General features: G+C 50.5%; 1 protein-coding gene across 3 annotated transcripts in view; it reads left to right on the forward strand.

Annotated features, from left to right (window-relative positions):
• The first annotated feature begins 494 nt into the window (after positions 1–494).
• Positions 495–27,109, forward strand: part of TMEM63C (transmembrane protein 63C) — a 32,662-nt gene continuing 6,047 nt past the window's right edge. The window contains exons 1-14 of one of the 3 annotated variants that reach the window (XM_002200002.7): positions 495–677; positions 19,343–19,457; positions 19,731–19,951; positions 20,432–20,511; positions 21,582–21,669; positions 23,570–23,607; positions 24,026–24,168; positions 24,477–24,528; positions 24,971–25,079; positions 25,507–25,580; positions 25,685–25,765; positions 25,902–26,022; positions 26,140–26,273; positions 26,492–26,614. In XM_002200002.7, the coding sequence (XP_002200038.5) occupies positions 19,754–19,951; positions 20,432–20,511; positions 21,582–21,669; positions 23,570–23,607; positions 24,026–24,168; positions 24,477–24,528; positions 24,971–25,079; positions 25,507–25,580; positions 25,685–25,765; positions 25,902–26,022; positions 26,140–26,273; positions 26,492–26,614 (1,241 nt within the window). In that variant the 5' untranslated portion in view covers positions 495–677; positions 19,343–19,457; positions 19,731–19,753. Of the gene's footprint in view, positions 678–809; positions 959–1,150; positions 1,483–19,342; positions 19,458–19,730; positions 19,952–20,431; positions 20,512–21,581; positions 21,670–23,569; positions 23,608–24,025; positions 24,169–24,476; positions 24,529–24,970; positions 25,080–25,506; positions 25,581–25,684; positions 25,766–25,901; positions 26,023–26,139; positions 26,274–26,491; positions 26,615–27,109 lie in introns of those variants that run through there. The other 2 variants (XM_030274750.4, XM_012574322.5) reach the window with 2 other exon arrangements.

Raw genomic sequence — 27,109 nt, forward strand, 5'->3', positions numbered from 1 at the left:
TGACTGTTCCCTGGTAGCCCACTTGCAGATGTGTCTCTGACCATCACTTGGGAACAGTGCTGGCCATGCAAGAGACCCAATACTGCAGCCCTGAGGGTGCTGCGTGGTTTCTCCAGCACAGAGTGCACTGCCTGCATTCTGACAGATTGGGGAAATGGGGAGCAGCAGTCTGGGATGTCATGGAAAACGAGGTTTTCAGTGTCCCTTTACACTTGGTGGGTCAGGTTCCTCTCTTTCCGGCTGGTCATTCCTGATTAAGGCAAAAAGCTTCTGCAAGAACACGACCCCTAGGAAATTTCTTAGCTACCACCCCTGCTGCCACCTCTGCCAAGCATCTGAGCAATGCTTCATCAAGGGGAAAGGTTTTGCAAACGGTCTCAAATGAGGTCTCAAATGTGCCCACCCACCTGCCCCTACCACCGTGGGGCTGACCTCCCATGTGCCCCACTGCCGTGGCTGCTGGCCCCGGGGCACACGCCGGGCGGCCATCCCGAGGAGCCCGAGCGCCGCGGAGGCTGCTCGGAGCGGCGGATGCGGCGGGCACAGCCTCGCACCCAGAAATAGCCTGAGACGCGCAGACCCCGCACCCAGGCGTTCTGCCGGCAGCTCCCGCCCGCTCCCCGCTCCGAGCGCCGGGGCCGCCGCCTCCTCCCGGCACGGATGCCGCGGGGCACACGGTAGGCAGAGCGGCGGGCGCTGCCGGGAAGCGGGTCCCGGAGCTCGGGCGGCGCAGGCCCCGAGGCCCAGCACGGCTGAGGCGGGGGGAGCAGCCCGAGCACCGCAGCCCGCCGACCGCGGCCTCGCCGCCGCAGCGGGGCGGGCGGGGGGCGGGGCGGCGGCGGCCCCGGCCCCTTCCCCTGCCGCTGCCGGGCCCGGGCCGCTGCCGGGCAGCCCGAGGCGGCCGCGGGGAGGTGGCGAGGGCAGGGCCCGGAGCCAGCGGGGCCGGGACCCCCAGCAGGTCAGTGCGGGGCGGGAGGCGGCGGCAGGACGGGTGCGGGGCTGGGCGGGCAGCGGGGCTCCAGCGAGGGGGACTGGGGAGCCCCTGGGGGCAGGACGGAGCCGGGGCGCCACCGGCGGTGCGGTGGTTGGGGTGGGGAGGAGGCGTGCGTGGGACTGCCCCGGGCCTGCCCACGCCGAGCTGCGCCTGCCGGTGCCACTGCGGCAGGGGATGCTCCCCGGGCGGGTAAGCCAGCATCTCCTCGGGCAGCGTGGGACAGCTCGCCAGGGCCCTTCTGCGGGTCCGGGAGGCACGGACGGGTTTGGGTCGGTGCTGTGGCGGATTTCTGGGTATTTGTCTCTGTTTAGACACTGCCCGCCTTTATCTTGGACCGTGTACCAAAGTGTTCGTAACTAATTCTTGTGTCTGCCTGCTTGATGGGTGGCTGAGGCCCAGCAGAGCACAGAGGCTTCCCTGGGCTGCTGGAGCAAGTTGGTGGCAGAAGCAGGGAGCGAGCCCCAGACCCGCAGTGTCCCTCTCCCGAGGTACTGTCCTACGCCACTGGCCTATGATGGGAGATAAAATGTCACCCCACCGCTGTGTCATGTCGTGGCTTGTGCTCGTCCCCACGTCATCCCGGCCACAGAATTCTCCTTTTGGGAGCTACAGCTGAGGGTGTTAGATATGCTTTGTGCTGGCAGGGGAGAAGAGGAGGAAGCTCTCCCCATTTTTCCTTCCAGTTTTGCTATACTGATGATTTTGAGAAGGCTGGTAGGTCGGGGTGGTCTAATGCTCTGGCCAAGCTGCTCTCCCCCAGTTTTCAGCTTCATCCAGATTTGTCCATGGATGAAGGCCCTGCCTTCTCCCTTGCTTGTTTCCCCATTCTCACTATCAGCGCAGTGGGTTTGCTATTCAGAAACCTCCTGAACAGAAGGAGTGTTTTCGAGGAGAATGAGAGAGAGAGAGACCTTTGTCTGGCTGACATATGTTATTTCTGCATGAACATCCTTTTCCTTTTAACCGTTTAGCCACCATCTCCGGGACTGAGGTACATGCCAGCCTTTTTCCCTTTCAGAGAGTTCATGGGGGAGCAGGGTGTGAAAGGAAAACTGGGTGGGGAAACAAGGTATGAGAAAGCACTTTGCCCCATGTGGAGATTTACAGTTCTGTAGAACTGGTCAGGCTGCCTGTCTGAACAGAAGAGAGGCACCAAAATATGCCATTCGTGAGAAAAGGTGCTGTTGTAGTGGTTTGCAGTATTTATTAGGAGGGGAGAGGGGACCAAGTAGGAAAAATAGGAAACAGAAAGAGTGACCAATACCAGACCAGAGCCTTGGCCTCGCTGCCTTCCCTGCTGCCTTGCAAAGTGGTGGTCAAGGCTGGGCAGCAGATGGAGAGGGAAGCAGAAGCAGCTCCTTCAGGAAGGATTTGTCAAAAGTGTCCTGGCAAAGAGCCCCTTTGTCCTGGCAAACAAATAAGTAATAAATAAAAACAGGGAGGCCACCAGCACCCCTGCAGCCTCTGACTCCATAGCACATATGGGCTTTTCTGGCTTCCCTGTGAGCCTAAACCTCTGCCTTCTTCCCGTGGCTCCATCCTGGCTCCTGAAACTCCATTCCAATGCCTTTCAGCTCCTTTTCTTATTTTTTAAATTTTTAAAAATTTTTGAATTCTATTTTCTGATAACATTTTATTGCTCTGTAACAACTCTCTTCTTCAACGCTTTCCCTGAGGTTAACCATTTCATCTCTGGTTTGGTGGCTGCTGACAATGCTAAACCCTAAGCATAGGGTGGTCCTGTGCAGGACAGAAATAGCAGTGCCTGCTGGGGATGCTGATCAGGGGTGTGTGTGGACCCTTGCAGGTAAATACTGTGCTCTTTCCATGCAGAGCCTTCTGGCCCATGGTAACATAAGGCAGATTTCAGCACAGCTTCAGAGCCTGCATCTGCACATTTGTGAAAGGATGAGTGTCTCTGCTTTAAAATATTCCTTGCAGGAAGTACTCTTATCTTAAGAGACTTCGAGAGCTTTTCAAAAACACAAAGAAGAAGGAGAAATGTTTCTAACACCCACAAGTGAATTCAATTGATATTAAACTAATCAATCACCTAAGCTGCTTGGCAAACATCAGTGTGCTGTGCAAATGCTGACTCCTCCACGAGTCCTATAAACACCAAAGTCTTCTACTGTTGTCACTCCTGTGATTCTTACTTACTTTAGTTGCTCTAAATATGTTTTGTGTATTTAGCCCTAACATTGAAGAAATTACTGAATTGCTGATGCACTGTCCTCAGAGCAAAAGCGGGTTTGCTTTGAGATTATTTCAGGAGCAGCTCCAGTCCTAATTTCCTTCAGCTATGGCTTGAACACATTCAGTCCCTAAACAGCTGTTACAAGAGAACTTAGAGCTTTAAAAGATCCTACTTGGCATCTACCTGCACTTTAAGGTGCCTAAATATCCTTTCAAAGCTTGTTTGAAGTTACTGCTTCAAATGTGTCTGAGACTAGTAATTAGGTTGTGATCACACCTTGGTATTAGGTGGGGACAATGTCAGCAGTTTGCTCACACTATTACTGCAACAATGGGACAGACACAGAGCTGTGCACAGCCCTTTCCATCACCCGGGGCACTATTGTTGCTGGTTAATGGGTGAGAAAGGGCACAGCAAGTCCCCCTGGGTCTCTCTGCAGAATAGCTTGGAGAGGGGCACAGATTTACCTCTGCTAGCTTGCTGCCCTGGTCCCTATGTCACCCTCACCTAACAAAATGTTGTCCAGTCTCTGAGGAGCATTAACACCATTGTGTAGAAGCATTTCAACACTGGAATCAATTGTTTAGTTGCAAGCAGAATCCCCATGAAAATCTGGGGCTACCATTTTGACCAGGGAGGGGCTCCTGGCAGTCATAGTTTGATCTTAAATAAAGATGTTTAAAATGGAGTACCTGAGAAGCGAAATTCAGTGCTCCTGTTCAGTGGGAACTGTGTGAAAACTTTGGGTGACCTGATTCCCCCCTCCCCAGCACCAATCTTGTGTCTTGCCGTCTGCAGATTGGCGAGTGAACAGAGAGGAAGGCAGGATCTGAAAAAAGACAAGCTCCACTGCACCCCCAAATGCTAAAAGGCAGTTTGTAAGAGGGGGGAAGATACATCATGTAATTTTGAGTTCCTCTTACAGAGATAGGAAAGTGCTTTGGCCCTGCTTCACTGGAAAACACTTTGTTATTAGCTGGGAGGTGGTGGTAGGAGGCAGCTAGGGCAGGAGGTGATGGAGGTTGAGGCAATGAGCCCCTTAAGGTGCTGCGCTGGATGGGCAAGGGGAGACCAAAATCCAGAGAAGCTGGGGGTGTGGGAGTTAGGGCAAACAATAGTTTTGGAAATGTAGCTGGGGAGTGGCTCCCAGCTGTTGCCCAAAATGAGCCTGTGGTATCCTGGGGCAAGGTCTGGGGCCTCTGCATTGGCCAAGCCAAGGCGAGCCTGTCAGAGGAATCCTCTTAACCATGCGAGGTGGTCCACACTAAGATGATGCACCAGGGAAGAGCACAGGCTGAGGTGCTGAGATCGTGTGAGGGCTGGCAAGCTGGGGAGTGGCTCTTGAGGCATGAAAGTGGCTTGCCATGGACCACAGGCATCTGTGCAGATAGGATCCCAGCCAGCATTGGGACAGCCTCTAGGAACATGGGGTTTGGGACACACCTGGCTGGAGGATCTGGTTCCAGCAGCAGGTTGAGGTGGTCTTCTTGGCATGGCTGTGGTTTGGAGCAGAATGTTCATACTTTGAGATATTCAAAACCTGCCTGGACTCAGCCCTGAGGAACCTCTTCTAGCTCACACTACTTTGAGAAAGGGGGCAGGACTACATGACCTCCCTTCAGCCTCAGTGCTTCTGAGCTTATTTGTCCTGTCTTCTGACAAATTCAGTCACCGTGGGGTAATCCCCAAGGCAGCATTAGAGAAATGACCAGAAGCCGAAGTTTGCCTAGCTTCCCTTTGTCTGCAAGCAGCATTCTGGAGGTTTCTACAAGACTAGGAGACTGCCAGGGCCTGCAGTCTCCAGGCTGAGGACATGCACTGTTCATTGTGTTTCTGGTCTGCTTTTCTTAGGGAGGGCAGAACTATGTGAAAGCATAAGGACAAAGAGGATAGAAAAATGAACCAAATTTTATAGACTTCAGAGCAAACTTGGTCTGTGCCTTGTTTCGCTCTTGACTTGCTGCTGAATAGAATGGATGAATTAAAGTCAGGACTTAAGTTAATGATCAGAAAGCCACGACCTAAGTACCTGTTTTTAGTCTTGCTGTGTTTGTACACTTCTGCTCTTTTCCTAAGGACAAGCTGATTCTCAGTGATGAGCATGATGTGATGCTTAGGGCTGAGCAGGAGGCTGCACTGTGCTTGAGTGGGTTTATAGCTATATGGTTTTTTAGATACTTAATGTCTATATTTCTTGCATTACAAAATGGTGAGTGATGCATTTCTTACTAGAAAACACTTAATTATTTATTATAAATCTGGTCCAGCTGTATTTCAATGGAAAATGCAGTCCAGTTAAAATGCAGAAAGTGAGCATTTAAAAGGTGGTTTGTACTTGGTTAAATAAAACTGCTTAAAATGTATGAGTCCACAAAAGAAAAGAGAATAAGTTTATGAAGACATTATTTATATTTGTAATAAATTAACAATACTATACTGCTATACTATATTGTATTATTATAATACTGTATCATAGGAACAAAATTTTATTATAGGAGATACAAAATATAGCCAGTGATATAATCTGATTATTTTTGGCATTTAAGAATTCAGTCCTAGTAGAGATTATCCTCTCACAGTTCATCCTCATTAGGCTTTGAAAGGGAAACGGGCTTTCCTGCATTAACCTGCAGTAATTTTCCAGAACTTTTACTAAACTAATCCGTGTACTAAGTTAATGGAAACGGTTTTTCCCCCTCTACTTTCAAGGAAGGTTGCAGCTGTCAGAGCCACTTTTGCAGTTCATCAGGCTTTATCTCCAGGTTCTCAGCCACTGAGCAGACCTGGCAGCAAGGACGTACTGCATGAATTTCTAGTGACTTATTTTTCACTGATGAGAGGAATCTGAGGCATGTAGATTTAAAGAACTTCCAGTTTTAAATTGGCTGATTGGCTATCTTTTTAATTTAAAAGGTTTTAATTTCAAACAAAATCTGATTACTTTTCAGTCAGGTGTATGTTTCCAAGAGTCATAATTCTTTTATTTGTCCTGGTTCCAAGTCCTCTTTATTGCTTTTTCCTTTCATATTACTGCTGCTAATCTTCTCATCAAGCAGTTTCACTTGATTTTTCTGTTGGGAAGTTTTAGTCAAACTTAATTTTCTTTTATGAAAGTTTTTCGTTTCTTATGTTTTTGTTCATAAAATTTCATCGGTTTCTTCCTTCTTTAAGATTAAACCCCAAACAAAGAAAATATTAATAATAATTGTGGTAATGGCTGTGTAACCTCCTGAGAATTGTGCATTTTAAAGACTTTGATGTTTTGTTCAGTCATTTCAGGAGTTGGAGGATGGATGGCTTTGCAAATACAGTCCTCTGATATCCTAAACATTGGGCTGGAAAAAGCTAGCTGTGGAAAACTTTAGTAACTGAGAGAAACTATGACCATACCCTATGTCTTGTCTTAGGTACATATGTACACTTTGATGACTATAGCTTTATGTCTGCTCCAGGTTTTAGGATTCCTTCATCCTGGCAGCTAAGTCTGAAGGACTAGATGTTTATTTAGACAGTCCCTGCACAGAGTTAAACTTGAGTGGTTTCATTCCCTCCATTATGAGAAGGTGAATTTCCAGCCCTCCTAAAAGGCATGTTTGCAGTTTGCTTCAGCAGAGAAGAGATGTGACTCCACATTTATTTGGACCTTGCTTTTTAGCTTTTTGGGGGTGTTTTTGGTTTTGGGTGGGTTTTTTTTTTTGTTTTGTTTTGTTTGTTTGTGGGTTGTTTGTTTGTAGTAGGGGATTGGTTTTGGGTTTTGTTGTTTTGGGTTTTGTTTGTTTTGGTTTTGTTTTATGGAAAATACCCTGGAGGCAGCATAAATTTCTGTACATGTGTAGCCTAAAAGTCCAAGCTGAGAGCAATACTCAGGGGTATCCATCTACCACTCCAGCTGCCCATGGGCGTCCTCTGTGCCAGTGCTGTGTCCTCTCCATCCCCTGGGGCTGGAGAAGAGCTGCACAGGCATTTGATGGGACCCTGCTGACCCTTGGCTCCAGTCCTGCTCTCAGTGCTGCAGGCTGGTGTGCTCCCTGAATGCTCTTGAGGTAAGCTCTCTGTTCCTCAGAGCTCACCTTGTTTGAGAGGTAGAAAGCAGGGAGAGTGTTTGTTTCAGCAGGTATCTCCCCCCTGGTTGAACAGAGCTAAGCTGGGTAGCTGAGTTTTGTGGCCATGCCCTGGGCGTGGCGAGCCTGGTGCTCTGCACAGCAGCAGCAGCAGCAGCAGCAGCAGCACTGTTGGAGCTCTTGGGTTCAGTCTGGTCCTGCAGCTCATTTTGCACTGGGTCTCTCTGTGACATGGTGAGCATTAGGAGCCTTTCCAGTGTTCTCCTGTGGCTCCTCACACCTGGCTTTTGTTATTTCTTGGTCCCCTCCCTCCAGCATGACATTCATGTGCCCTGTGACAGAGCTGTGCTGCCGGGAGAAGCATGGAAAGCAGCTGGGCAGGGCTTAGAGACCAGTGTGTCCTGCAGGTATCAGGACATCCTCAGGGAAAGAGCAACAGTGTGGGACCCAACTTCACTTACATGTTGGTGCCCACCGCTCTGGGCTGCCTGTTCAGAGTTCTGCTCACCCTCACGGAGTTGTGGTTGGCACAAGGATGTTGGGATGAGCCAGAACCTCCAGAACATCTGTGGCTGTACAGATTTTTGTCTAGTGAGTGCAGGTGTGCTGCTGCAATAGTGGAACAGAGGGGTATTTTGCTGCAGAATGCATTCATGCTTTATTGGAAGTGCTGGTTGCCTCAGGGAGGTGGCAGCTGTGCTGAGGTCTCATGCATTCACACCTTGCATTTCCCAAACTGGCTGGAGGTGTTTCCAGGTGGGGAGATGCTTCGCAGAGCAGGGATAGCAGTGATGAAGCACAGTGAGCACCATACTGCCCCTTATGTCAGTCACATAGTAGATGAGGAGGTGGAGGCCCTCACTCATTTAGTAAATACCTTGCTGGTACAGCAAAGGCCAAATGTGGGATCACATTCTCAGGATGCTCAGTGCAGAGCCATAGTACATGGTGACAAGGTGGAATATGCTGGGTGGGGATGCAGGAAGGGAGAGCAGTACATACAAAGACAGGCATAAAGCAGGAGCCTTGTCTGGGACTGGGCCAGGATATCCAGCCATTCCACAAACATCTCAATTTCAATGCTGCATCCCAAACATCTCTTCCAAAATGGACACAGAGCCTGTCTAATTTCTAATTGTGACAGGGCCTCAATAGCTGCTGGGCTGTGGGGAGGCTTGCAGTGGCTCTTGCTGGGACACTGATCTCTGCAGGGTGGGGGATCAGGGAGAAAGATACCATCCTGCTGACACTGGGTCCCCAAATCTCTTCAGCCAGCTGTATTCCTAGTGCTGGCTCTGCTGTAGCCAAACCACCCTGGAAGAATAACGAGGCATGAACTTGAGGAGGTTTGTTTCGCAGCTGTCTTCTACAGTGCCTCATGTTTAATTTCCCATTATTTCTGGTCCATGTGAGCAGTACTTATGTGGAGGGACGGGGGTGGCTGCCTGAGGACCCTGTGCTGCTGGCAGAGTGGGCAAATCAGCACAGGGGCTGCCAGCCCTTCCCTGAGCTGCCTGTGTGGCCCTGTGTGCAGGGAAGGTAGGCTTGTGAAGAGAAGCCAGGGACAATCTCTCTGCCTTCTCTGATCCTAGACAGCCTTTTTCCAAGGCTGAATTGCCCATGAAGCATCTTTGATGGTGCCTTTTCGATGCAGCCTGTTTGAAAGGATGTGGCCCCCCCAGAAAACCTGCCAGGCTGGGCTGGCAGCCCCTACGCAGTGTTGTGCTGTGTGCTCTTGCAGCGGAAAAAGCTTGCAGGTCGCTCTGTAACCACCCCGCTGCCAAATCTGCCATCTGTCTCACATCCTCTGGGCGATGCTGTGCCTCCCAGCCCAGAGACTTCTCCTCTCCCAATGCCTTGTCCCTTTCCCAGCCTGGCTGCTGTACATGTCCAGATGTGACACTTCCTTCTCTGCCTGAAGGGGAAAAAAAAAATCTTGTGTTTTTCTCCATCACGTCCGTCACTCCCAACACCCCTTGCGCTGGTGTGGGCAGCTGCTGGCCAGTGGGCATAGGCAGAACAGGGCAGGACAGCAGTGCAGTGGGTACAGGCAGTGCCAGCCTGCAGCAGTGGCACAATAGAGTCTGTTTGCTGAGCATCTGTGTCCCATTCATCCCCTGTCCTGGGCCACCTGCCTGTGATAGGTGTGAATTGGGGGTGGATCATGAACCCCAGTTCTTGTCCCAAAAGTCCTATGATTTCTTTCTTACCTCTGGTGCTCCAGGACCATTTGACTCGCCAGATCTTTTCCATGGAGGAGATGAGAGCATGCTGGTGGGTGTGATGGGCTGCCTGCTCTGCTCTGCTTGGCTCTGCTGTGCCCTGCAGCAGGTACATGACTGTAGCAGTGCTTGTGTGTTGTGGGCAAGGGGAATTCCTGGGCATGATGCAAGTTATGGGGACAAGTCTTGTCACCATATGTGAACACCTGTCGCACTGGAAGGACATTGAAACAGTCATGCTTTTCAGAGTCACATATCTGCAGCTCCACATGTGCCTGGGAGAGCTGCCTTCCTTTCTGGCTGCAGCAGCAGCTTTTCTCTCATCTCTCCCAAAAGCTGTGTGGGCTGCAGAGACAACTGGATGAGTGCCCCAGTGACCAGAGGAGAGTGACTTCCTGCTCCCTCCACTTCCCCAGGATTGCCCTGCATGGTGTACACCATCAAAAACTTTCCCTCCCTTTGATGCACTATTGACTCAAACCAGTGTGCTGAGTGCTAATCCCTCTGGCATAGTTGGATGCAATGAGCATGGCTGGATGTGGCTGGCACAGCGGCTGCTAGGGCCATCCCCACTTGTGCAACCCACTGCTGCCAGTTCCCATGCTTCCAGGGCAGTGGAATTCATCCCAGTGACGTGATGTCACCCAAATCTGCTCGGAAGCTAGGCAGAGGTGGGAGGAAAGCCTTGTCAAGGCCAGGATTGGTGAGTGGATATGCTTATGGTCTCCTGCTGCAGTCCAAACCTTTACTCTGCACTTGGCACCAAGCACAGCCAGTAGAAATGTTCTAGCTCTGCTCTAGATTTTAGATGCTCTAAAGTCATATTGTGTGTGTATATAGTATTGTAATCTGCTCTCAGGAAGAAGCTTCTGTGCTTGCAGAGAGGGGAGCTTGGCAGGGCAGGAGTGCTTGCTTTGCTTCTGCAGCAGTCATCTGTGGAGGATGTTGTGACTGCATGAAGATGGGGAGGGGTGAAGGGTAGAGAAGCTGGTGGCAGTCAAGCACCAGGGCATCGTGCAGAGCAGTGTGGAGGAAGGTGCACATCTGGACCCAGGAGAGGGGCATCAACAGGATAACCATAGCACTGCCCATTGGCCCCTAGGAAGCTGTGTGGTGAGAGTGCTTGGTGGGAGGGTGCTCTCAGGTCCCTGTCAGGCAGCAGCATGATGGAATGGAGCAGGGCTGTGCCCAGCAGCATGAGCACCAGGCCCTTGGTAGCCCACCATGTGTGCTCACTCCTCATTGCACAGCAGGCTCATGGGCATCAGCCATGAGGAGGACTGGCTGGATCTCATCAGCTGAGAGCAGCTGCACAAGGGCTTGAAATGTGCCTGCTTTCTCCACCAACTCAGCAGTGAGGTCCCTGCCATTCCCAGGTGTGTCATGCTGTCCTGGCCAGGCGGGACGCTGGGATGCAAAGCCACCAGAACTGCCTGGCCTAAACAGTATGATGCTGGGCTTCCCAGTCTGCATCCCTTTCATGCACAACACAACTCCTCTCCTTGCCAGTCTCCTTCCCTCTGCCCTCAGGTGGAGTTCCCTTGGGTGATGGCTCCAGCTGAGCTGGCTGTTCCCATGGCTAACAGTCTCTGCAGCAGGTGGCTTTATAAAAAGTATCAGGTAACCCTCCCACTCTCCTTTCTGCCTCCCACAGCTCCCTGCTCCCCAGACAGTGGAAGGAACTTGGGGAAGAAAGATCTGCCTTTTCCCTGTTTCCATCCTGTCTTGTTCCCCATCTCCAGGAACCAAAGTGCACCTGGAACCTTGTGGCATTGTGAAAGATGCCTGTGACTCATGGTGACAGCTTCAGTTTGGGTCCTGACCAAGGCACAGCTACTCCTGGTTTCTGTACAAGTTTCCACAAGGGAGTGCTTTTCCCAGTGAAGGTGGCACTTTTCTTCACAAAGACCTTAAAATCCTCTGTGTGAGCGCTCTAACCTGGATGGCAGAAGAAGCAATCTGCCTGTAGTTGCCTGACATCCCACCACAGTTGCAGCCTTGCTGAAAGGTATCTTCCTTGGTCTTCAATGCCAAATGGGAGCTGCCTCTGCAATGCGGGCTGTGCATGGGGGTGCATGCTGTGGGCTTGGAGCTGGCAGGCAGAAAGGAACCTGGAGATGCCCTTTGCAGGGAAGTTCAAGCCCTTCTCTAGGTCCGGCTGCTGCCATGTCCCTCAGTCACATAGGCAGCAGAGGCTAGGAGCTGTTCTCATCTGCCGGTATCATCATTAATTAATTGCAAGTGCAGGGGTTGCTCTGGGGACTGTGAACAGCATGCAGCAGCCCAGCTTGGAGCAGGGATCTGATGGTACCAGGGTGACTCTTTACTGTTTTCCTAAAACACTGTTTTTCTGAATGGACGTGTGTGTGCATGTGTATAAGGTTAACTGAGAACCCCAGATGATACCCTTCCCCTTTCCCACGTGTGAGTTACCTGGGTCAGCCCTGGCTTTGTCATAGTATCATACAAAAGTTTGGGTTGAAAAGGACCTTTAAATGTCTTCTAGTCCAATGCCCCTGCAATGAGCATGAGCACCTTCAACTTGATGAGATTGCTCACGGCCCTGTGCAGCCTGACCTTGATTGTTTACAGAGATAGGGCATCTTGCCACCTGTGTGGGCAACTTGTACCCGTGTTTCACCATCCTCAACTTAGAAAATTTCTTTCTTATGTCTAGTCTGAATTGACCCTCTTTTAGTTTAAAACTATGCCACTATAAGGTCTATTAAAAAGCCTGTTCCCATCTTTATTATAAGGCCCCTTTCCTGTCTCTCTGCTCCCAACCATCACCTACCAGCAGCCCAGCAGCGCCGTGCTCTCTGCTTGGGTTGGTCCTGTTCCAGGTAATGCTTTATGCTGAGGAGTGTTGATTTAAGTTTTATCAGAGGACAAAGGGTGCATGATACTCTGGGGAGCTTGCAGCCCCATTAGCTCATGTTTGCTTGGTGCACTGCACACACAAAGTGTGGTGTGAGGGGCTGTGTGCACAGCAGGAGAGTGAAATGCAAACCAAATATGGGTTAGAGCCAACTCCAACTTCCACTGGCAGCTTAGTCAAATGTGGCAAAAATGGCTGGGGGTGGAATAAATAAATTCTGCTCCGATTCTTCCTTCCCAGTCTCAGTGTGATGGCTCCAGCAGCTGCTGGCTTGCACATGTGTGGAGGAGGCTGGAGAAGTGCTGCTCCCTGCACAGCATCTCCCACGCACTGGCCCAAACAAATCTCCCTGTAGATCTCACTGTAAGCACTGTTTGCTCACAGTTGCCTGGGGTTTGGTTTTATTCTGCCAAGGACCACTGCAGCAAGTCAGCGTTGGTCTGCTCAGTCCACAGCATACCTATAGGAGAAGGGGTTTATGCAGGTGGCTGTTTGGAAGGCCACAGCCATTGTCCTGCAGAGAGTCCCAAGGGGACTGGGATCCTTTTTCCTTCAAAAACTTCATGGAACTTAGTTTAAGTGCCAAAAACCCGCCCTGTGTTGTGGTGCTGGGGAAGAAGGGGAGGGCAGGCAGCTGTGGGTGATGTGGGAGCTGTGCCACCACAGGGACACATAGCAGGGAAGGGCTATGTATTGGTTTCGGGTGAGTCCCTGGGGCAGCATGACTCTGCACAGGGTTTCCTGAAGGTAGGGACAGCCTGCCAATCCTGAATGCAGAAAAACTTGCTTAGGTCCTCAAAATGGGGTCAGTCTCAGACTCCTAGTGCGTTATGTTATTTAGATGAACAGCGTGGGCAGGGCAGGTTGGGAATGGTGAAGCCCTGAGGGTAGGAGCAGTGACAAAGGCAGGCTCACCACTGAGGGGAAGGACCTCACTGTAGGGTTTGCACCTCCAGGGCCTGAGTGGGCTCATGGGTTGGCTCTTTCCCCAGCCTTCCTGCCCTGGCTGGCAGTGAGCCTGGCTTTGTACTCCTCAGTGAGAGAGCAGTGCCAGAGTTTACTGGTAGGGAAGATGAAGTTTATCTATATCATTTTAAAGCAGGTTTTTCTTAAGCTGTCATTCACTCACATTCATTTTCTCATTGAGTGGTGGGTATGTGTATCATTTGAGCTGGTGTTTTTTACCTGTTAGGGGTCATCTGTTGCTACAGAGTGGTCCTTTGCCTCCAAACCATACTAACCCCAGCCTCCATAGCCCACAAGCCATGTTGCAGTATGGTCCTCCTTGTTTGAAAGATGCATCTGATTTGCAACAGGCTAACCAAACAGGCTGGTGTATAGTCCATGTCCTGCTGGTGACAGGATGGGGTCTTCTGCTGGGGGGTTGTCTGTCTTGTACCTTGACAAGGTGTGGGCACAGCATTCACACCAGTGTCAGTGAGCCCTGCCCAGGGATGCTGCTGCCCCACAGGTACTCACCTCACAGTCCATGAGCAGCTAGATGCCTGTCTTTGCTTTTTGGGCCTCGAGGCCATTAATCTTAAGAGGGAAGGTTGAAAGGAGAGCTAGAGATGAATGCCTAGGGCCTCTGTGGGGTTTTGGAGGGCTGTGTCCCATCCCCTCTGTGCTCATATCCCTTGGGGACTGATGTGGCCCATGGTGTGCCTATGCTCCCATTCACCAAGCTACAGGAATGGAGAGGTCACCATGCCCTGTGGTGCCAAAACTGCTGGGGTGTGTGCTGAGCTCAGCACAGGCTGAAGTCCTCAGCTACTTGGTTAGGCATGCTGAGTAAGTGGCAGTGGCTCCAGTTTCCTGCCCTCCCTGTCACTGCAGTCCTGCAAGGTCGGTCACTGCAGTCCTGCAGGGTAGGATGCTAGAGGTTTGCCTGCCTACCTGGTCCTGTGCACACCAGGATATGAACCTGATCTCCCTGTTACAGCAGTTATTGATTCTCCCTTCTACAGCCTGGCCACAATCTACTTGTAATGGAAGAAGGTTGTAGAGGCAGTCAGGTAGCACAGATACTTGTTTTCTAGGTAAGGGTCCTCAGCCTGGATTTTCTGTATGGCCACAGACTGCTCCACCAACAGCCCCATGCCCTGGCTGCCCTCTGGGCAGCCGAAGTCAGTAATCCCACCTGTGCCAGAGGGGGATGCTAAGGCTGGATGAGCATAGGCATGCTGGGAAACCCAGTTTAGTCATCCCAACACTCCGAAGATTGTTTTGATGTGTTGCTACTCCAGCTGTCCATGAATCTCCTAGCAAATGAGTTTGCTGGCAGGATGCTTCAAGGGAAAGACAAATTATGAAAAATTGCATTCGCATAAAAGACATGCCTTATTTTTAATTGGAAATCTGATTCTCTGGATTAGTGCCCACCCAACCGGAGAGAAGAAACATATGCTGATGTATCAACAAAACAAAGAGGGCACTGAATATTCAGGGGAAAGCTTACACACACTGAAAATGCTTCAAAGAAATTATCCAGCAAATCAGTTTCAGTGGCAAGTCTCATGCATTCACTGTGGATTCACAGGCTACAAAGAGGAGAAAGAATTGCTCTACATGTTTTCTGACATTTTTCTGACCCTGTTTTGGTATCTTCCCTCTAAGATCTATAATGGACAGACAATATATCAAAATTTCTGACTTTTTCTTATTGCTGCAACCCTCTACACACCTGTGCTTCTTGACTAGTCCATTGCTGTCACTTCTCCAGGACAGTGGCTGCTCTGAAGGGCATCTGTCTGTGGTTGCCATCTAGAGGCCCTGCCTAATACACAGCTAATAGGAAGCTGTCCTGACACCTTCTGGAGGTGACACCCATCCACCTCTGTTATTCACAACAGTATTTGTTCCTTTGGTCCATAAAGATTGGGAAAAGCACAATCACAGTGGTGTATGAGGGAACAAGAACTGGTTTGGTGATGCTGTGGGTTCTGTTTAACTTTTCAGATACTATTGCAGAATTCCTTCAACTGAATATTGCAAAATGCTGAATTTTCTAATTTGTGTGATGTGAAAATTTAGCTTAGGCATTTCAACAATGACTTTAAGTGTGACCTGCAGTGTTCTTGTGATTTCTCATTCTGTATACCGAAAAACTTACCTCTAACCAGAGGGAATTTGAACATGTTCTACAGGTCTGAGTTTAAGCTGTTCTTGATGCATGTGAGCAGAAATCTCCTCTTGCTGTTTCTGCTGCATGCTGTTCCTAGAACATACACATGATTTACTTTTAGCTGTTTGTCCCCAGTAGTTATTTTAATGGTAGCATTGCAGCTATATAATTTGCATAAGCTTTTCTGTGAGCAGCACCATAAAAGGTAAGACTATCTGGAACAAATGATCTAGAAAAGTAGTGATTTGGGTATTTAGAGGAGAGCTTCTGTGGCTATCTGGTGATGAAAGGAGCAGCAAAAGGGCCGGAGAGTGGCTTGAGGTCAGGTTCAGAGGAGCTGTGATACACTGCAAAATCTGTGTTTACAGCCTGAGCATGACATGACAGCTCCTTAGAACTCCTTAGGAGTTGGAGGTGCTTAAAAGAGAGGGGACAGGGTTGGATTGGGTCTTCAAGTATCTTCTGCTCCTGAAATTTGTCTGTCCAGTCTGGCATTGTACTGGCAGTGCTATGTGCAGATAAATGAGCTGGTTGGGCTGGAAGGGTGAAGGCTTGCATTTGGGAGCTTTCTGGGCAGGAGAGCTGGGAGCAGGAGATACTAGCACCATTTCCAGGAGGAACCCATTGCTTTTGGCCACCAGGAGCAAAATGTCTGATACAGGAAAGAAACAGATAGCAACAAGGACTTGATAGAGAAACACAACTTGTACAGATCCCTGTGAAAATCCCCCTCATCCCCCCCTACCATCCCTGACAGGATGTTCCTCCTACAAGCGTGAAGCCGGTGCCTAGAAACAGGCTACAGTATCGTGTTGCTGTGTAGTGGAGTGGTGGTGATGGAGAAAGGACTTGGAAGTTGCTACGGTCTCCTTGTTTGTTTGCTGATGGTCTATCAGCTCCCTTGGTCAGAGACACACTCTCCTTGTTAACAAAAAGGCAGTGAATTATTTAGCAGCTGAAAATGCCAGATGGCAGTGGCTGTGCTGCTTACAGGAGGAGGGGAGAGAGAGAGAGAGAGAGACACGCACATGGTGAGGAACAGATTGAGAGCATTTCCATAGCAAAGAGCAGACCTTGGCTAGAGGTCCTGGTGGCCCAGATGACAAGCAGGAGGCAGGCAAGCCAGGGCAAACAGCTGCTGCTTGCCTGCGTAGCCCCCTCACTTCTTACAGGTCTCTTCTGGAGGTCCCTTGTCAGGGGTCATTACCCTGATGGGACCATGCTGGCCCTTGAAGTACAGGACTCCCAGCCATGGCTGGGACACAGGCTGTGACTGAGGGCACTGCAGGGGGCTTTGCCAGCCCATCCACCACTCCACACCTGTGGGGCTGAAGTATCAGCCCCAAGTCTACTGGGATGCTCTTTGGAGAAGTATCAGCATATCTCAAGTGACCTGGCAGTTCTTTTGAGAGTCACTGTAATGTTCAGCTGTCCTCGCTTGGGCAGTGGTGTCTCCAGACATCATAGTCTGGACAGATGGAGATGGAGATGGATGTGGATATGGATATGGATATGGATATGGATATGGATATGGATATGGATATGGATATGGATATGGATATGGATATGGACCTCCAAGGAGAACTGAAGATGCAGCATGGGCAGGTCTGTAGCAGACACTGGAGCCCATGGCTCAGGTGACATTGCACCATATGCACAGGAAAAGGGATTGTCATGTGTCTGCATGTCCTGGGGAACTTGGTGCCTGTAGTTCAGCATCTTCTGACATCCCTTCAAGACATCTATGCAGGTAGTCAGATGCCAGTCTAATATTGCAGTGAGGTGAGACTTAAGCTCTTCTGGGCTCATAGCCTTGGTCCAATCATCCCAGCCACTGTTAGGCTTCCAGAGGAGATTTTTCTTTGGGATGGAATTTATGCTTCAGAAATGAAGAAAATAGCAGGTCACCATCTTTTTTGTTGTTGTTGTTGTTTTTGTTTAATTTTGGAAACTGCAAGCACAAAGGGTATTTCTTAAAATTTTCAACCCTTTGGAGAGCTTGAGTTGACAATCCCTTGGGAATCCTCAGTGTCCAGGTTGTCAGATTTTTTTTTTTTTTTTTGCTCAACTCTTGTGTTTGAAAACCTACCTCTTCCTCAGCTTTTTCTTTCCCTGGATGAGGAGGTCAAAGAGAGTCAGTCTCTCAGGCATGTAATGTATGTCAGCTCCTGCACCAGCACTCTTGTCCTGCCCACTCTGGTCAGCTGAGGGTTGGGGGTGTCTGGGCTCCTCATGAACTTTGGGACAGGATTAATCTCCTCCTTCTAGTAAACTTTAGGACATGACTCCTCAAGCAGCAAACTGCAAGGTCTAAGAGAGAGAGGCTGAGGCCACAGCCATGCATATAAAATCAGATGCTGCTGTAGTCTCCCCTCTACCACACTGACATAGCACAAGTAAATGTTTCCCAGCAAAAGTAAATCTGTGTAGAGCTTAGGAATATCCCCTTTCTAAGCCAAGTCATTTTCTGTGTGCTCTGTGGGCTCTTTCTAAGCCAAGTAATTTTCTGTGTGCTCTGTCATTTTCTGTACTCCCCAAGGAGCTCTCAATTAAGTTTTCTTTGGTGTTGAAGAAGATTTGATCTTGTTTGGTCTTGGTGGCATTAACTGCCATAAACACTTTGTGTCTCCACATCCCTGGAGGTCCCATCTGTCTTTGTGTGCATTCTCCTTCACTGCTTAATCAATCCGTGGGTTCTGCTTCTCTTCATCCACCCTATTCATGTGGACTTTGAGCATCCTCCAGCAGGGATTACCTGGTGCTGGGTGACTGCAGGGGCTGTAGCAGCATCTCAGTTGTGGCTGGAATATAGATGAAAAGGAAGAAGAGGAATGAATGCTCAGTGCCTTGAATGCAAAGCTCCCGTGAGTACACTCTTGAGTTTTCACATAGTCTTTGCACTGATCACAATATACTGACCTCAGTATACTGTGCCCATCATGTCTGCAGGGCAAGGCACTTATATAGCTCCTTATAAACTTCAGGCAGGCCTGAAAATGTTCTTGTCAAGAGCAAAAGTTTCTGAGAACAGGGATGTAGAATACTTGTGGTTGGAAGTATTTTATCAGATGACCCTTGGAGGTCATCTGATAAAAACCCTTGTTCAGGGCCAGGCCGGCTTCAAAATTATATTTGGCTGCTCAAGGTCTCCAAAGACTGGATCATCTCACCACAGACAGCTGTTTTTCTCTGAAGGCCATGCAGCTCTTCAGGCACAAGAAACAGCTGGCTAGAGGTGTTAAGGGTGACTCCAAAGCGCAGAGGAGGACAGGCACATGAGGACAAGAGACTCTGGCCTGACACTGTTTGTTAGTGTTTGCTGTGCTGGTTCTCTCTCCTCATCTTTGTATGGTGAGTGCAGCAGCCATTCGGTGCTGTCCTGTGGCATCCCCATGAGTAACAGACAGCCATGCTGGCTGCTGTAGGGTGCTTGTTCACAGGAGTTCCAGGCACTGCAGGTTTGGAGAGGATCCTCTCCTACCCAAAGCACAGTGGTAGGAAAGGTTTTGGAAAAAAGGCACAGTGTTGGCCATTAATGGTCTTTAAGTGTCTCCTGCCAGTGAGGACTGTAACCTATGGTATCAGCTCCTGAGGAAGGTGAAGCCTGACATTTAGGATTTTGAGAAGCTAACTCTTCTGAAGAGATCAAGATATCTTGGAAGTAGCAATTCTGCTTAGATGGAAAGATGAAAGGGAAGTCCTCTAACTACTGAGTCACACAGCTCATGATGCTGCAGGAGGACAGCAGGCTTAGAGATATTCCATAGGCAGTAGATACCTGGCTGTGGGGAGAGAAGCAAATGCAGCCCCAACAGCCCAGTTGTCAATATCATCATTGTCAATATCATAATTGCTGTTTTTTTCAGAAATTCAAACAAATGCTTCAGCTTCTCATTTCTGTCTGCTGACATCACCAGGGTGGCCATGACTCAACCCAGCTTCCAGGACTGAGGGGCAGAGGTGGTGAGAGACCTGTCTCAGGTATGACAGAGACAACCAAATAGCATGGGATTTAATGGGGTGGGGAAAGGGCAGGAAGTAGCTATGAGATTTCTTCAGCAACACCCTCTGCCATGTGTTCAACAACCTCTCCCTGAGAAAGACTGGGACTGGGGAAGCTCTGGGTCACCAGCCAGTCCTCTCCCCTCCCTACCCTTAGTGAGCACTTCAGACCTTGATGGAAGGGACCTGCAAGAGCCATGCCCCTTTTCAAACAATGGCTTCTCCATCCACACTCCAGCCTCTGTGTTTCAGGGTGAGACCTCACAACGGTGTCGATGGAAAGCACGTACTCGATGGAGCCAGCACCTGATGGTGCTGGCCTCACCTCGCTGGATGTGCTCCTCTTCCTGGACGCCCCGGTGAACAGCACAGAGGAGCAGTGCTTCAGCGCCCGCTCCCGCAGCACTGTCCTGGAGGGGCTGCCCTTTGGTGGCGTGCCCACCGTGCTTGCCATCAACTTCATCCTCTGGCTGGTGAGCGGGCCAGGAGGGTGCCACTTCTATGGGCTCTGCAGCCCCCGCATGCACTGACAGTGATACACAAGTGCAGCCTGTGCAACGGTGCACCTGGCAAACTGGGGAGCAGGGATGAGTGTGCTGGTGCACCTGGCAAACTGGGGAGCAGGGATGAGTGTGCTGGTGCACCTGGCAAACTGGGGAGCAGGGATGAGTGTGCTGGTGCACCTGGCAAACTGGGGAACAGGGATGAGTGTGCTGGTGCACCTGGCTGATGGGAGAACAGGGATGAGTGCAGGGGTCCAAGGCCTTTGCCCACATCATGGTGGGCAGCCAAGGACACTTGGGCAGCAGTGGTGAGATCACGGAGCAGGAACAGTTTGGGTAAGAGTTTTGCATGAGCTTGGGCTCATGATGGGAAAGCACAAAGGAGGGATATGAGAAGATCCCATGGGATGATACCTTGCAGCAAAACACTTAACTTTCTTCTTCTTCCAGCTTCTCCTTCTGGTCTTCTCATGTCTTCGGAAAGCGGCTTGGGACTACGGGCGCCTGGCACTGCTGATGGACAATGATAGGTAAGGAGGATGCAAAGCTGCTGCAGATGATGGTTCCATTCTCTTCAAGAGGGCTGGAAGGAAGGCCAGCACTGAAGTATGACACACAGAGTTCAGCAGGTGTTTTTGTCCCTCCTTCCCACTGGGAATGGCCTGGTGCCCCCATTTCCCATGAAGACACAGCCACCATCTGCTGCAGGGAGAAGGAAAGCCCAGGTCAGCTTTCATTCCCTCTAGCATCAAAGAGCTGTTTTTCAGTGGGGACTGTGCTGCTTCATCTTCTGCCACTCTCTTGGGATGAGCAGGACTGGCTGGTGGAGGGGGTAGAGGGAGACACACAGCAGTAAAACTGTTCCTCATGTCACCACAGCAACTTGCCTGGCCCACTGTTTGGGCTAGGTGCAGATTCCCCAAAAATAAGCAGTGTTCTGCTTATTTGGTAAAAGTGGAGACCAGACCATATTTCCAGGTGGGCTGTACTACGCACAACAGCTTGCCTGTCAGACCACAGCTCACTTTGGGCAGCAAAGCATCTTTCTTTGCACAGGCTGGTGCACACAGGAGGGGTCTATGCAAGGCTGGGCAGCCCACAAGAGTAAGATCTGTTAAAATCCTTCTTCTGCTTCCTCCCCTCCAGTTCCTCTTGGTCTCTGAATCTGGAGCTGCCTGGTGATAATAAATGATGTTTTCCCTTCACCAGTGAGATCAAAGGGCAATCAAGATTTAAAATGCAAGCTCTGATTAGATTCCTTTTTACTGTAAAGCCAGTTGAGACATCTGAAAACAGTAGAATAGAAAATGTCTGGTTCAACAGTCCCTTGTAATGGAGCTAAGGCTACATCTCCATGAGCCCATCATGGGTCAGGGCCACAAAGAAGTTGGGAAGACTTGTTGGTGTGGAGGCAGCAAGATGCAACCCTTTTGTCCCAAGCCCAGAAGTAATCACTGTACCAGCCCCAGTGTAGGATACAGGGAGGAGGGGAGGCATTTCTTGGGCTGCTGTTCTAGGAGAGACTTCTCCAAGGGTGCTTATCCTCATGTCTGCTGCTTCTCTTCTGCCTCACCCCTCCGCTCCTCCCCTCACTGCAAAGCCTGACATCGCTTTTCTATGGAGAGCAGAGCGAGAAGGAGAAGTCCCCGTCGGAGAGCAGCCCTCTGGATGCCGACAACAAGGATGTGGTGAGTGCCAGTGGCTGTGGCAGTGGAGGCCTGGGCTGGGCTTGTCCCAGCCCAGCCTGTCCTGTTCTTCACCAGAAACCCCTGTCAGAAATTAAGTGTGAGAAATTAAATCTCCTGCTCAACACCTTTCAGCAGTGCGGAATTTCTGGAAGCTGGAGGGTTTTTTGTCCTGGATTCCTTGAGGCATCTATTTTGAATAGCAGTTTGGAGGGGATGCTCTTGTCAGCAAGCATCTCACAGCTGCATGGCTCTCCTTGCAGCTGTGGATCCAGTATGATGCATGGCCAGAGCCCAGCTGCATGCCTGCAAGGATCTTTCCTACCCCTCAGGATAAAGGGGTAGGAAAGATATCCTCCTCTGTCAGCATGGTGGGGCTTTAAAGTAATTTCCTGTTTCTCTCTAGCACTTCAGGCTTTCCTGGAAACAAACATAGACTGGCACATTTTGCTACCTCTTCCTTTTTTGGCAGCAAAAGCTCAAAAATCAGTCACTGGTATGACCATGAAAAAAATGTCATGACTTATTAAAAATCTAGGTAGGAAAGAAGCAAAAGAAGCAAAATCCTTGCAGGTGGCAGGTGGTATGTTTAAAGGCTCTGTACCAGATGCTCTAGGCAAATGTATATTGCTCATCAAAAAATAAGTGAGAAAGACTACAGTGAAAGCCAGCACACTAAAGAGCAGATTAAATGAGATTATTAGAAGTAAGAATACATCCTTTTAAAAGTCAAAACTGTTCACTAATGAAGAAAATCTCAACTCTGCCAGGTTAGATGTAAAATACACTAAGAGGGGAGAAGAGCAGTTTTGAGGAGAAATTTGTAGAGAGCATAAAAAGCCCAGAATCACAAAATCACAAAATGGGCAGAGTTGAAAGGAACTAACATGGATCATCTAGTCCAACCTCCTTGTTCAAGCAGAGTCGTCCTAGAGCACATGACACAGGATTTTATCTGGAATATCTCCAGTGAAGGAGACTCCACAACCTCTTTGGGCAATCTGTTACAGTGCATGGTGCTTTCTTCCAGTCCTCAGGCACCTTTCCTGATCACTAGGACCTTTCAAAGATGATCATGAGCTGCCTTGCTTTGGTGTCCACCAGCTCTCTCAGCAGTTGTGCATGCATGTCAGGGCCCACAGACTTGTGGGTGTCAAGTCTACCTAGGTGTTTTCTAACCCAATCCTCCTTCACCAGGGGAAAGCCTGAAGACCCATGTGTGTACACAGTGACAGGGAATAAGCTAGTTAGTGCACAAGCACTAACTTTGTTAATCCTGTAGCACTCTACAGCAGTGCCACCACGGCACTTGCTAGTGGTAAAAAAAGGTGCATTGAATGTTAGTGACTGACATGGAAGGGGAAGAGGAGGGAGCTCTGGAAGCAGGAGTCTGTTGCAGTGATGCTCCTTAATATTCAGAGGAAGCTAGGGTCCAGCAAGTCACCCCTGAAACAGTGGGTTAATGTTTGACTTCAGCTTCTGCAAATCCTTCTGCAGCCAAAAATATGCACCTGACACCATCAGGATGGTTGATGTTTGTGGAGAGACTTCCTTGTCCCTTTATACCCCTGTTCCAGCGGACTCCTTGTTCTCACTCATAGAAATTCTCTTATCAATACTTTCAGGAAGGTCACATGGTCTCTCAGGGCTGGAAGAGAGATTGTGCTCAGCTTCCCATTAGCTCTTTGGAGTGTGTTTTCCTGGCTTCTCCTGAGGCAGTTGCCTTTGCCATTGAGCTGAGCATTGCTGAGCCACCTTGGGCACTACCTCCATTTGCTCAACCCCATGGCCATAGGCAGTGCACCACCTCTCCGTGTTTCCCCAGCATATATTGTGACCCAGTCCCTCACCAGAGAGGTGGGGGTGGTTGCCCTTTTCTCATCCTGACTCTTTCTCCTTCTAGGGATTCTGTTCCTGGCTCCTTTCTATCTATCAGATGAAGTAAGTGTGTGTGCTTGGCATTATGGACTTGCCCCACCGCTGCCCACCCATGGGGAGGTGATGCCCACAGGTGGTGGCCCATCACCAGGAGCTGCTGGGAGCAGCAGCAGAGGAGAGCCTTCTTAAAACATACTCTCTGAAGAGAGCAGAGGCTCACTTCTGCATTTCCTCCTGGTCCCTAGATCCTATCCCAAAGGAAAGGACTTCAACCTCCCCTTATAGGAACCAATCCTGTAATGAGATGGCAGTTGGAGGGCTGCTTGGGTCCCTCATTCCCTCTGTGCTCAAATCCTTTGTGCCACACTCAGGATGTCATGAGTTGGTGTGGGTTGTGGGAGACTGGTGCAAGCCAGTGTCCCCATGGTGGGAGGTGGTGGGGAGGAACCACCAACATTGACCGCCACCTACCTCTCTCCAGGGATGAGGAGATTCAGAGCAAGTGTGGGATCGATGCCACCACCTACCTCTCCTTCCAGCGACACCTCCTGGTCCTGCTGATGCTGGTTTGCGTGCTCTCCGTGGCTGTCATCCTGCCTGTCAACTTCTCAGGGGACCTCCTGGGTAGGTACTTCCCTAGTCACAGGATGACTCAGGAATGCCATGCAAGCTTCCAAGCCTTTGGGCAAGCATTGTGCCTCTGGGAAGGAAGGCAAAAAAAACCCCTGTCTCAGAAGCCCCCACGTGAGCAGGAGCTCACCATCAGCTGGGTGACCGAGAAGCATAAGAAGCTGGGAAATTCAGAGCAGTGAGGACTTGGAGACCTGGGAGATGGAAAAGAAGGGACCAAAGACCAGAATCAATAACTGCAATATGGACATGCACACTGCACTGGGTTCCCTTAACCTTCTGCTTCTCTTCTTCCTCTGCAGGACACAATCCCACCCACTTTGGCCGGACAACCATCGCCAACATCCCAACTCAGTAGGTGCTCCCACAGGCACGGGGGCTATGTGTGCTGCTGCTGTGGTGGGCACTGCTGGGAGCACCTAGGCACAGAACTCACCATAGCCTTGTGCTGGGGCTGGGGACAGGTCCATGTGAGCAGCACACCACTCACACTAGCTGTCCTGTCTCTCTGTACCACATGAGCACAGTCAGGGCAGCCAAGCCAGCAGCACTGCTTGTTGCACCCCACTGCTGTCAGAAGTGCTCTTGGGGATGTTGTGTGGCCTCATTTCTGTAGTATCTCAGTCAACAGCCTGGGTGCTGCCCCTTTAGTTCCTAGGCTGAGTGTCTGACAGCTGGCACAGGGAGGTCCTGCTGGGTGGAAGGGGTGTCCATGGGTGAGATGCTGAGTGCTGGGCTGTTCCCCATACTGCATGCTTACCACAGTGCTCATTGATCCCTACTTCATCTCTTCCAGAGACCGTCTCCTGTGGCTGCACAGCATCTTCGCCCTCATCTATTTTATCTTCACCGTCCTTTGTATGGCTCACCACTCTGTCCACCTGGAATACAGAGAGAATGAGAAGGTGAGAAACCACCCCTCCTCCAACCCTGCCTTGTTCAGTGCTAATGGACAACTTCTTGTTTTGCATAAGTACTGGTCCCAGTAGGTACAGAGGTTTTTAGGAACAGACTGAAACTGGGCTGGCAGGGAAATATGTGGCTGATTTTCACCAGCTTCTGGATAAATTGACAGCCTGGAGACAAATCTTTTTCTCTTGCTTTGTCTCTTGAGACTGAAGCTCTGCTGTATCCATCTGTCTAGGGTATGGCATTGTCTGGCTGTGCCATTAAGGTTTGAGACTGGGCATGGAGGAGATCTGTGCTGACTTGCCTCTAGGGTGGCAGTTGGTGTTCCAGCTTGCTGCTGGGTGGACGGGGAGATACCCTGCAGATCCATGCCCATCCTGCCGATCCATCCCGCACATCTCTTTGTCTTTTCTCTTCCTGCAGGTCGCCCGGACGCTGATGGTTACCCACATCCCCAAGGAGATCACAGACCCTTCACTTATTGTCAAGCATTTCCAGTGAGTAGGCATGTGCCACAGCCTTGCTGGGTGAGTGGCAGGCAGGTGGCAGGGACTGTCCCTGTCCTCTGCCTCCTGGTGCCACCACGCCCCTGTGCTTGCAGCGAGGCTTATCCCAGCTGCACCGTCACCAGCGTCCAGTTCTGCTTCGACGTGCGCAAGCTGATGAAGCTGGATGCGGAGAGGTGAGTGCATGCACGCCCATGTTGCCTCTGTGGGAGGGTGTACTGCTCCTGCCCACCACATCAAAGCACCCAGTCTGGGTTTCTGTCTGTATGTCTGGTGCTCCCCAAATGACCTTTGTTATCGGCTTCCTGGCAGGCGCAAAGCAATGAAGGGGAGGCTTTACTTCACCACCAAGGCACAGAAAGAGGGGAAGATCATGATCAAAACTCACCCCTGCGCCCGTATCTTTTGCTGCCGCTTCTGTGGCTTTGATGAGGTAGGAGGGTGCAGGCAGGGCTGCAAGGCAGCACACCTGCACAATGGGCAAGGCAGAGTATGGCAGCTTACCCCTGCCCCAGCCTGGTGCACAGCACAGCCCTGGCTGCTCCCACAGGTGGATGCTGAGCAGTATTACGGGGAGCTGGAGGAGAAGCTCACAGATGAGTTCAATGCAGAGCGCAACCGCATCACACTCAAGCGACTTGATATGGCCTTTGTCACCTTCCAGGATGAGCGGATGACAGCTGTGTGAGTGCCCCTCATGCAAAGGCCATGGGGATGTCCCTCAGCCTGTTGGCCACCACTGCTGGGGAACTGGGACACCTTGCCAGCTTTTTCCACCAAAGCCAGGCAATGGGTCGGTCTCTTCTATGCCTCTGCCATCTGCTGAGTTGGCTGCCCTGTTAGGGCTGTGGGAAGGGTCTCACAAGAAGTGAGACCTGACCCCTGGCTCCCTCTTCCTGCAGGATTTTGAAGGACTACAGCCACATCCACTGCCGCAAGCACCCCCAGCAGTCCTCTGTCACCACCGTGGTCAAGTCACACCACTGGGGTGTTCGCTATGCCCCTTCACCCAGTGACATCATCTGGTGAACCCCCATGGCAGAAGGGAGGGAGGAAGGGGGAACAAGCAGATATGGGGAAGCCCATGTCCATACCTATAAGGAACCCATGTACATAGTTATATAGCTATAGGGAGTCCATATAGCCATAGGGAACCTGTGTCTTTATCTATAGGACACTTTCCCAGGGTGATGGGGGCTGAAAATCTCCTCTGTTGCCATAGCAGAAGTCAGCAGGGGTGATTGGGGTGGTCATCCCAAAGGTGGCAGGGTCCAGCCAGCTGAGATTAAGGGTGATTGCCGGACTCTGATTTCTCTGGCCTGATTCCAAAGCCTCCTGGTTGTATGGACCTCCACTGTGGCTGTTCTCTGGTCCAGGGGGCTCTGCATGTGACAGCAAAGAGCATGGGGAGGGGAAGAGGGTGACCTCAGAGCAATGCCTGTCAAGATAGTTGATGGAGACAGAAGGAGTCAGAGCTTCATGAAGCTATGCTGGGAGGCCCAGGATACAGGGCTTTTCCT

This window comes from Taeniopygia guttata, chromosome 5 (genome assembly GCF_048771995.1).
Source record: "Taeniopygia guttata chromosome 5, bTaeGut7.mat, whole genome shotgun sequence".
In the NCBI taxonomy this organism is placed as follows: domain Eukaryota; kingdom Metazoa; phylum Chordata; class Aves; order Passeriformes; family Estrildidae; genus Taeniopygia; species Taeniopygia guttata.